At 32.4% G+C, this 11,385-nt stretch overlaps 1 protein-coding gene across 1 annotated transcript in view; it reads right to left on the reverse strand.

The window, feature by feature from the left end:
* The window catches only part of LOC108740132 (probable dipeptidyl-aminopeptidase B), a 119,086-nt gene that overhangs the window by 19,852 nt on the left and 87,849 nt on the right, over positions 1-11,385 (reverse strand). Inside the window, exons 5-6 of the mRNA XM_025979955.1 lie at positions 9,229-9,607; positions 8,851-8,890 (exon numbers count right to left, since the gene is read on the reverse strand). Of these exons, the coding sequence (XP_025835740.1) occupies positions 8,851-8,890; positions 9,229-9,607 (419 nt within the window). The remainder of the gene's footprint in view (positions 1-8,850; positions 8,891-9,228; positions 9,608-11,385) is intronic.

Below are 11,385 nucleotides of genomic sequence, written 5' to 3' on the forward strand. Positions count from 1 at the left end.
ATTCAATAGTATATTAAGTATCAGCATTGCACCCTTGCGAAGCTGGGGCGGTTCGCTGGTTGTGAATAATTTCAACATCTTCCTCCTGTTATATTTTCAAATTCCGAGAAGTAGAAACGGTCATCAAAAGGCATTTTCCATGCGACGGAACCTATGTAAATGATTTTCCATTACAAATGCACAATAAAAATCGAGGTCGAATGCCGTTCCACGTCGTTCGATGGTATGCGATCGGTTGAAACATTTTTATTCAATCAAATTCTTCACAGTCCATCTTCGGCGGAGAGAAAGAGCACGCTTGCGAGTGACAGAGAGAGATAGATAGAAATGATGGCGACGGAGGAAACGGATGCCTCAACTGCGAGCGGAAATAAACAATTTGATTGTAACGTTATATCCGGCTTTCCAGCGGCTGTGCCAGGATGTGAAGAACCTGAGCGAGAAATCCCTTTGCAAACTCATTTTCGAGCCAATTTACCCCAACCCTTCGGTCTTAATCAACGTTTCTTCGGTTGCCATGGTAAGCAGCCTAGATTTTAATCGGCAACAAAAAGAAACGTTCAGCTACTTATCTATAGATTAGTCATCAACGCGTAGATCTCAAATTAATCTAATTAGATATATACGTAGTTTTGCCTCTAATTATCCAGGATGCTTCTAAAAAATATTACATTTAATTTAACATTCTACATAGGACATACGAGCAGCGTATTTCAAACGTGATCGAAGTAACACAGTAGGCAATATCACTATATAGTATAAAACAAAGTCGCTTCCCGCTGTCTGTCCCTATGTATGCTTAGTTCTTTAAAACTACACAACGGATTTTGATGTGGCTTTTTTTAATAGATAGAGTAATTCAAGAGGAAAGTTTATATGTATAATACATGCATAATATAATAGAAAAACACTGATAATTTTAAAGGTTTCTAAAGTGATGTCGTAAATAAACACATTTTTTGCGCTTACATTGCAAACGCTGACTGAACCTTCCGAGATAGATCAAAATAATGTACTACAGTATTGTACACCTGGAAAAGGTCTACAAAAAAGTCTGCAATGGTATGCCTATCTCTTAGGGATAACCCACAATCATCATTTTTTATCCTTTACTTTCTATGAGAAATAATGACTTATTTACGAAGCGATTTTAAGCAATACAGAATTAATCCTTAATTAAGTACTTTTAAATACATTGTGCATTTAATACAGATCAATATGGCCCTTTAGAGCATGTAATTTAAATGAATATAAGATTATTATATACATAACAATTTTGCAATGTAATGTGTGAATTCAATTTAATATTTTTCCCTTTCATGTCTAGTAGAAACGACGAAAGTAAGAAGATTGTAATTTTGTAAACAGCTGAACAAGCTTTTTCTTTCAATGTCCATTTGGACGGAAAGAGGCAGATCTAAAATTTATTGGTAAGAACCCTTGGAAAGTTGGGTAAACAGTGTCGAAAGGATAACAAATGGCGAAACGGGGTGAGGTTGAGCTTTACGTGATAATTCGTCGCTGTGACTTGTGAGAGGTCTACCAAAAGATCAATGCGTTGACGAAATTCGGTCGGAGATGACAGAAAATCGTCTTGTAGAAATGTAGAACGATTTATTTTTGATATCGATCGTTGTGCCAGCTGTTAATGGCTCGACTTGAGTACGCTTTCATCATTAAACTCGACAAGCCTTCAAACTAATTGTGGGGAATTACAGCAAATGAAAGCTTTTGCATAATTTTCTCTTATGAATTGTTATATGGGGAAATATATCTTAGAGATTAATATTTATTGGAAGGAAAAATTAAAATTAATAAATAGCACAAATGCATTGGAATTAATGTGTGCGATTTTAAGGCAAATTGCTTGTCATGTCCTACTAGCATTAAACTTCGTTATTAAAAACCTTTTTGCATTAAGAAACAATGCTTTGGAAGAGATCTAAAATAACTCCTATGAAAAAAAAAGACATTGTAACATTTTAATTAATTTTGGAAAAATAATTAGACAGTGTCAATTCTATTTTTATTGATCATTTGTTCTGATAATAATTGATCAAAGAATCTATAATATCATAAATCAGGACAATTATTCTATTCAGACATTAACCCTTGGTAATATATTGGGAAAATGGGTTAAATTTAGACAGGAAGACATTCGACCTTAGTTAATAAATATTTATTTTTAAAAAGACATAAATGTTAGAAAGGGACCAAGAAGACAAGGTTCGCGATACACCTACACCTTTTTCATATTCGTGTTAATTTCATATCTGCATATGTTTGTTTGAAAATATTGCACGAATTAAACAACAATTTGCATAAAACCATTGTCTGAAAATGATGCACTAATTAAACAAAAAGTAGTTTGTCGTAAAATTACGTCTATCTAAAGAATAGTGACGAAATCAGGGTCCGCGATAGACCCACACCTTTTTTATATTCGTGTTAATTTCATATCTGCATATGTTTGTTTGAAAATATTGCATGAATTAAACAACAATTTGCATAAAACCATTGTCTGAAAATGATGCACTAATTAAACAAAAAGTAGTTTGTCGTAAAATTACGTCTATCTAAAGAATAGTGACGAAATCAGGGTCCGCGATAGACCCACACCTTTTTTATATTCGTGTTAATTTCATATCTGCATATGTTTGTTTGAAAATATTGCATGAATTAAACAACAATTTGCATAAAACCATTGTCTGAAAATGATGCACTAATTAAACAAAAAGTAGTTTGTCGTAAAATTACGTCTATCTAAAGAATAGTGACGAAATCAGGGTCCGCGATAGACCCACACCTTTTTTATATTCGTGTTAATTTCATATCTGCATATGTTTGTTTGAAAATATTGCATGAATTAAACAACAATTTGCATAAAACCATTGTCTGAAAATGATGCACTAATTAAACAAAAAGTAGTTTGTCGTAAAATTACGTCTATCTAAAGAATAGTGACGAAATCAGGGTCCGCGATAGACCCACACCTTTTTTATATTCGTGTTAATTTCATATCTGCATATGTTTGTTTGAAAATATTGCATGAATTAAACAACAATTTGCATAAAACCATTGTCTGAAAATGATGCACTAATTAAACAAAAAGTAGTTTGTCGTAAAATTACGTCTATCTAAAGAATAGTGACGAAATCAGGGTCCGCGATAGACCCACACCTTTTTTATATTCGTGTTAATTTCATATCTGCATATGTTTGTTTGAAAATATTGCATGAATTAAACAACAATTTGCATAAAACCATTGTCTGAAAATGATGCACTAATTAAACAAAAAGTAGTTTGTCGTAAAATTACGTCTATCTAAAGAATAGTGACGAAATCAGGGTCCGCGATAGACCCACACCTTTTTTATATTCGTGTTAATTTCATATCTGCATATGTTTGTTTGAAAATATTGCATGAATTAAACAACAATTTGCATAAAACCATTGTCTGAAAATGATGCACTAATTAAACAAAAAGTAGTTTGTCGTAAAATTACGTCTATCTAAAGAATAGTGACGAAATCAGGGTCCGCGATAGACCCACACCTTTTTTATATTCGTGTTAATTTCATATCTGCATATGTTTGTTTGAAAATATTGCATGAATTAAACAACAATTTGCATAAAACCATTGTCTGAAAATGATGCACTAATTAAACAAAAAGTAGTTTGTCGTAAAATTACGTCTATCTAAAGAATAGTGACGAAATCAGGGTCCGCGATAGACCCACACCTTTTTTATATTCGTGTTAATTTCATATCTGCATATGTTTGTTTGAAAATATTGCATGAATTAAACAACAATTTGCATAAAACCATTGTCTGAAAATGATGCACTAATTAAACAAAAAGTAGTTTGTCGTAAAATTACGTCTATCTAAAGAATAGTGACGAAATCAGGGTCCGCGATAGACCCACACCTTTTTTATATTCGTGTTAATTTCATATCTGCATATGTTTGTTTGAAAATATTGCATGAATTAAACAACAATTTGCATAAAACCATTGTCTGAAAATGATGCACTAATTAAACAAAAAGTAGTTTGTCGTAAAATTACGTCTATCTAAAGAATAGTGACGAAATCAGGGTCCGCGATAGACCCACACCTTTTTTATATTCGTGTTAATTTCATATCTGCATATGTTTGTTTGAAAATATTGCATGAATTAAACAACAATTTGCATAAAACCATTGTCTGAAAATGATGCACTAATTAAACAAAAAGTAGTTTGTCGTAAAATTACGTCTATCTAAAGAATAGTGACGAAATCAGGGTCCGCGATAGACCCACACCTTTTTTATATTCGTGTTAATTTCATATCTGCATATGTTTGTTTGAAAATATTGCATGAATTAAACAACAATTTGCATAAAACCATTGTCTGAAAATGATGCACTAATTAAACAAAAAGTAGTTTGTCGTAAAATTACGTCTATCTAAAGAATAGTGACGAAATCAGGGTCCGCGATAGACCCACACCTTTTTTATATTCGTGTTAATTTCATATCTGCATATGTTTGTTTGAAAATATTGCATGAATTAAACAACAATTTGCATAAAACCATTGTCTGAAAATGATGCACTAATTAAACAAAAAGTAGTTTGTCGTAAAATTACGTCTATCTAAAGAATAGTGACGAAATCAGGGTCCGCGATAGACCCACACCTTTTTTATATTCGTGTTAATTTCATATCTGCATATGTTTGTTTGAAAATATTGCATGAATTAAACAACAATTTGCATAAAACCATTGTCTGAAAATGATGCACTAATTAAACAAAAAGTAGTTTGTCGTAAAATTACGTCTATCTAAAGAATAGTGACGAAATCAGGGTCCGCGATAGACCCACACCTTTTTTATATTCGTGTTAATTTCATATCTGCATATGTTTGTTTGAAAATATTGCATGAATTAAACAACAATTTGCATAAAACCATTGTCTGAAAATGATGCACTAATTAAACAAAAAGTAGTTNGTTGTATAACAATTAATATTTTTCAAGATTCTAATTTTGCTAATAAACCAACAATACCAAAACTAAAAATATATTGATTCTTGTTCACAGAATACGCTTACGATGTGATACAAGAACAGTGTGATATTCATAAAGCCTGATGATGACTGAAATTGACGGCCGAAACGTCGCACTGTAATAAATAAAAAGTTCACTCCAGAACTATTGTTGGTTTATTGGCAAAATTAGAGTCTTGAAAAATATAAGTAATTATTAATTGATTATTAAAACCTCCTACGCTATAAATTAATATCAAAGAATTAAACAATATTAAACAAGATTCCCAGTATCTACATTTGTTTGGTTAGTTCGTTTTTTAAAGGAATTTCCTTTTTGACCATTGTAAATTTTGATACATAAATTAGATTTCAAATCGTGTATGCCTGACTTGTTTTCTTTTTCAATTTTGCGTTTTTATGAAATGATTTTTATATTTGTTTAACTTTTAACTGTTTTATCGTCAAAGCTAACAACAACAACGCCGTTGGTACCGAACATGCCTCCCGTCTTTTTCACATTTATGTTTCTATTGAGGTATCACTAATAATTGAAAAGTTTTACCCTTTTTGTGCATCAAAGAGGTATTTAACTGTTAAAAATTGATAACTTATATATTTTCTCAGATTTTTACAACATTAATACTATCTATCATAGGTTTATTTATAAAATATGGGATTAGGATATGGTAAGTTTGGTTGATCTAATTTGAAAATTAATAAAGATTTTAATTTATTTCTGTCTCATAATAAAATTAAATAGCGCTTTGATGGGACAAATTAGAAAGTATTAGGAAAAGATTTTGATAACCGAAAACTTTTTAATTTTATTTTAGTATTATCTATTCAAGCATTTAAAATTTATTGAAACTATAAGGTACAACTGAATTCATCTCGGAGATGGAAGGACCTCTGAAGAAGCTTTAGATCGAATTAGAACAGCATCAGTTTTGAACATCAATTATTTTCATTAAAATATATTCAGAAGTTCAAGTATTCAAGTTTTGTTAAGGATGTTTGGAAGGTATGTCAAAATGCTACAAGACTAATAAAAATTAGGATGAACGTTCCTCATTCAATTCTAAAACTCCTGTAAAAATTACAAATCGATTGACTAAATCGTTAAAAAGTTATTGAAATTTTAAAAAATGGTAATTTTACACGTCATTTTATGGAGATTCGTTAACCGAACAGACCAAATTTATTTTTATTAACAGAAAAAAAGCTACCAGAACTTTCAAAGTTTTATAATAAGTAACTTCAACTCTGGAGAATCACTTTAGCGTAAGGTTATTCAAATTCACTAAATGGTTATCGAGGAAAAAATGAAAAATTAGCTGAAAATCTCGTTTTTACTTGATAATATAATGATAATATTTATAATTGTCTGAAATAAATGCAATTTTAAAGTTTTAATTATTATTTAAACATATTAAAAAGTTTTTCGCTAATTATTAATAAAGATTGAAACTAAATATTTTTTGTTTCGAAGTTAAAATCAAGGCATATTCACTGCCAAAAGTCCAAAATATTTTCCATATTATTCGTTATTTCCTATTTTATTCAAAGTTTTCGGTCAAATTCCAAATTTTCTCTCAAAACGTATACTTTTTTTTTAGTATAGATCGTATTTATTTACCTCATGATATGCAGCAAAACCTAATTAATCACGAATTTCTAATTTTATGCACTCTTGTCTCCGATTGTACCTCCCAAACATCCTTAACCGAAATCGGTTTCAAGAAGCAAGTAGATAGATGTATGTACCTCGTTACATGTAAACTACACTATCTCTTTTATTTTGACAACAGTTCTAAACTTTGTTTGCGCTGTGAAGGAACACATAAAATAAGTTTTATTTCTTATCCTGAAACACTTCAATAAGAGAACGTCGTTATTTCTCTTAAAGAATATCAATTGCCTGAAGGGTTTTGGTCCCTTTTCCTCCCTTAGCGCGTAACAATCAGAAACGGTACAAAGGGAGGTACGAAACTATTTCAGCCCCTATGAATAAATCATCGATACGTGAGCTGTTATACCACCGTCTCTGAACGTGAACACGAAATTAGGAAAATCTGCGACGGCTCCCATTTGGGACATTCAATTTTCTCGGAAATTATTAGATGGATTTGTTGCAAAACCCTAAGTTAAAATGGGGACGCGATATAAACTACAATAAATTTATTGGTAACTGGTGCAGTGAGGATTTCAAACCACGAAAGCGTTTTAGAGTGGAATCGCGATAGTGTAAATCGAAAAAATCACATTATCGATTTTTTTACGTTAACGAACGTTATGTTTAATAATAACGAAATTAAACACAAAATTAAAACTACAAAGTATTTTAGTAGAACGAAGATTCGGGCTATAGGGCCGTGGTCTAAGTGAACTATTGTGTCTAGACGTTTCGTCAGCTACTGCGGCTGACGTCCTTAGTGGTAGTGCGGATGTCAGCCGCAATAGCTGACGAAACGTCTGGGGAGAATAGTTCACTTAAACCACTGCCCTATAGCCCGAATCTTCATTCTACTATGGATTCCGGCCGTGAAAGCCTTTGTTTTTATACAAAGTATTTTACTGACCGCAATGATCATTTCATGATAGAGTGACTTCTTCAGGAGAAAGAAATATTGATTTACTATTGATTAGAAGTTTTAGATTGGTAGTAATAACTACGCTTAATTTGTGGTATAATTTTCGGCAGAAAACGTTACCTTTATTGCTTCCTCTGATTATTATATGGGTAGGATGAAATGCTATACACCATGGATATAAGGATTATTATATCAATCGTATAGGTTGGGTTGTGGTGGGAAAAGTTAAGTAAAATTGTAGGGGCTATGCACTAAGCATATAGGTTAGACTTTGGTGGGAAAAGTATTTCTGAATGGCATATATATAGTGCTATACATCAAGAGTTTAGGTTAGGTCATGATGGAAAATAGTTCCCTAATGGCATATATAAAGTGCTATGGGTCAAGGATGAAGGCTATGTAGGTATCAAACGTTTAGGTTAGATTATTGTCAGATTGTTATATATAAAGTGCATACAACCTAGGTTTAGGTTAGATTATAGTGGGAAAGGTTTATTTGATTGGTATATCCATCATACAAAGAGATACCTATGCATCAGGGAAAATGTCTATGCATCAAGCGGTTTGGTTAGGGCATGATGGGAAAGGCATTTTTGATTGGCATATGTACAGTGCTGTATATCAAGGGATTAGGTTAGGTCGTGATGGGAAATATTCCTGTGATCGTCATATATAAAGTACTATGCGTCAGGGATGAGGGCTATGTAGGTACCAAGCGTTTAGGTTAGATTATTGTGGAAAGGTATTCTTGATTGTCATATATAAAGTGCATACAACCAAGGTTTAGGTTAGGTTATCGTGGGAAAGGTTTATCTGATTGTTATATCTATACAAAGAAAGGCCTATGGATTAAGGATAATGTCCATGTACCAAGCGGTTTGGTTAGGCCATGGTGGGAAATGAATTTCTGATTGACATATATACAGTACTATATATCAAGAGTTTAGGTTGGGTTATGATGGGAAATATTTCTGTGATCGGCATTTATAAAGTGCTACGCATTAGGGACGAAAGCTCTATAGGAATCAAGCGTTTAGGTTAGGTTATTGTGGAAAGGTATTCATGATTGTTATACATACTTAGAGAGCTATACAATCAGGGTTTAGGTTAGGTTATCGTGGGAAAGGTTTACCTGATTGATATAATTATACAAGGTGATATGCATCAGGGATAATGTCTATGCACCAAGCGGTTAGGTTAGGCTATGGTGGGAAATGCTTTTTTGATCGGTACCTATATGTAAAGTATTGTTATCAAGGAAGAAATAAGCGCTCTGTACCAAGCATTTAGGTTACGTTGTAGTGGGAAAGTTTACCTGATTGACATATTTATGTCAAGTCATTAGGGATAGGTAAGTGTGAAGACTAGCTTATTACATAGAGGATCGCCATGATTAAAATGTAAGGAATATGTACCATCGACAATTGTACCTACTCATACGTCTCAATTTGGGCGGGTACAACTAGTATTAAATATTTAATTTGTATAAAATTTTTCTTTTATACCGTCTATGATGAAAAGACTAAGGAAGACGAAGGAAAATGTTGATAGAAGTTGATAGTGATAGAATGTTTACGCTGCATTCAATTATAATAAAGAGCTAAACCTTACCTTGGGATATCTCAAACTCCTTACGCTGGGATACTGTATGTAGTTATTTTCGCTGTCGTACCAAGGATAGTTATATTCTCCCACTTCTGTGTCGTTAAACGTAACGTAGAGTAAGTATTGTCCATCGGATGAAAACCACAACGTGTGATCGGTTTTCAAAATTTCAGTTTCGTATAACCAGTCTGGCACTCCGTTATAAATTATGCCCTTCTTTCCCGTTTGGGTGATTCGGCAAACGAGATCTTTTTGCACTTTTGGCTTGTAGTAGATGTCGTTTTCATGAACGAATACTACGCTAGAACCGTCTGGAGACCATTCGGCGTATTGAAGGAATGGCGCATTAATATCTAATTCAATCGGTGATAAGGGCTTCTTAAATCTGAAAGAGAAAGATATCAAACGCATAATTCCCAAGAAAATTAATGGCGAGGATGTTGAATTGAAAATCCAGGAAACGCACGGTTGTAAAAAATACCTATAAAAAACCCTTTAAACATTTTATTAGTAGATTGTGGATCCTGTTTGAAATTTGGAATAAACTTTAACTTGTAAGTATAGTAAGACCCCGCTTGACGCGTAGGATACGTTCCATCAAAGTAGAGCGTAACGAAAACATAAAAAGAAAAATGCGTAATGCGAAACAGCGCTAAACGAGGCTATCTTAACATGTAAATAACGGAGTTAGGGGAAGATGGATAGAAAATTGGTTAGGTATTACATTTAATAATTGTGTTTTTTGTTAATAAAAATAAAACCAAGCATTTATTTCTTACAAAAATAAAAACAGTATAAACGAATATACTTATAAAAACAAATAAAATTCTAAGTCAGTCTTGCTTTTAAACTCCTGTCAAAATTTGGATCATTTTCAACAAATTGGTCCATAATATTAGTTATAGTGGTCATACTCCTTTCTACAAACGCCATCGAAAGTTCTTTTTGCTCTTCTTCGAAATCACTACTATCAATATTATTGTTTTCTTCTTGCTCAGTTAATTCCTTGAGCTCATCAGTAGAAAGACTAGCTCTTGTTTCTTGAACTATTTCTTCGACATCTTCCACATTTACCTCATCTAAACCTCATGGAAACCTAGCGCTGCGCACAATTTCGGGGAATCCCCGGGTTGAAATGAAAGAGCGCTAAACCGAAACAGCGCTAAACGAAACAGTGTTAAGCGGGGTCTTACTGTATAATCAAAAACAATTTCAAAAGATGTTTAAAAATGAATAAACCTTGTACATACATATATTCTACTGTATATTTGACTTTATTATTTCTTTTGCTTTAAAAATCGTCTTAAATGTCTGTCTATTACAGTCTTACGCCTTCAGTATGGGGTAGAACATGATGGAGACATGAACCCTCACAAAATGTGCAAAATAATTGAAGTTTTCGATATGCGGGTATATCATAGAATGATGAAAATATAATTGTTGGATATAGTATCTAACGAAAATCAGTTGTACAATAAAGAAAGAAAGATTTTTAGAATAATTGAAATAAGAAAGTTAGATTATTTTGGTAGCGCGATGATAAATAGGAATATATGAACTGCATCAGATAGTTATTCAAGGAAAAACAGGAGGAAAACGTGATCTTGGTTGTCGTAGGACATTGTGGCTCAAAAACATCCGACGTTGGTGGGGAATAATATATATGTACATTAAGCACTGCGGAACTATTTAGGGTGACAGTAAATAAAAATAATGCTAATAATCAGTAATTGTTAACGTGGTTATAAAAAATATGAGTTTCATAGATAAAGACATATTTTCATGCATTAAACAATTTTTTGTCTTGATCGTGTTTTCTTTTTTAGGGTAAAGCCTTGGATAAAACTTATAAATCATTTCTTTATTTTTAAGGTTCTGTACGTCCGAATGAAAAACAGAACCTTTATAGGATCACTCGTGTGTCTGTTTGTCCATCTGTTACAGTCAATTTGCTCCGAATCTACCGGAGCGATGATGTTGAAATTTAGTACACACGGACACAACGTAATAAATTAATTTTGAAAATGGGGCTCATTTTTGGAGCGCCAATACGAAATTACAAAAAAGGTTTTGCAAACTGTACCGTATGACATATCAAATGAAAGGGTTTGTTGTAAGGGTCTCAAATATATAATTTATAATTTTAAAATAAAAAGTTTTAAA

The sequence above is a fragment of the Agrilus planipennis genome, unplaced genomic scaffold (assembly GCF_000699045.2).
Source record: "Agrilus planipennis isolate EAB-ADULT unplaced genomic scaffold, Apla_2.0 scaffold246, whole genome shotgun sequence".
Lineage (NCBI taxonomy): Eukaryota > Metazoa > Arthropoda > Insecta > Coleoptera > Buprestidae > Agrilus > Agrilus planipennis.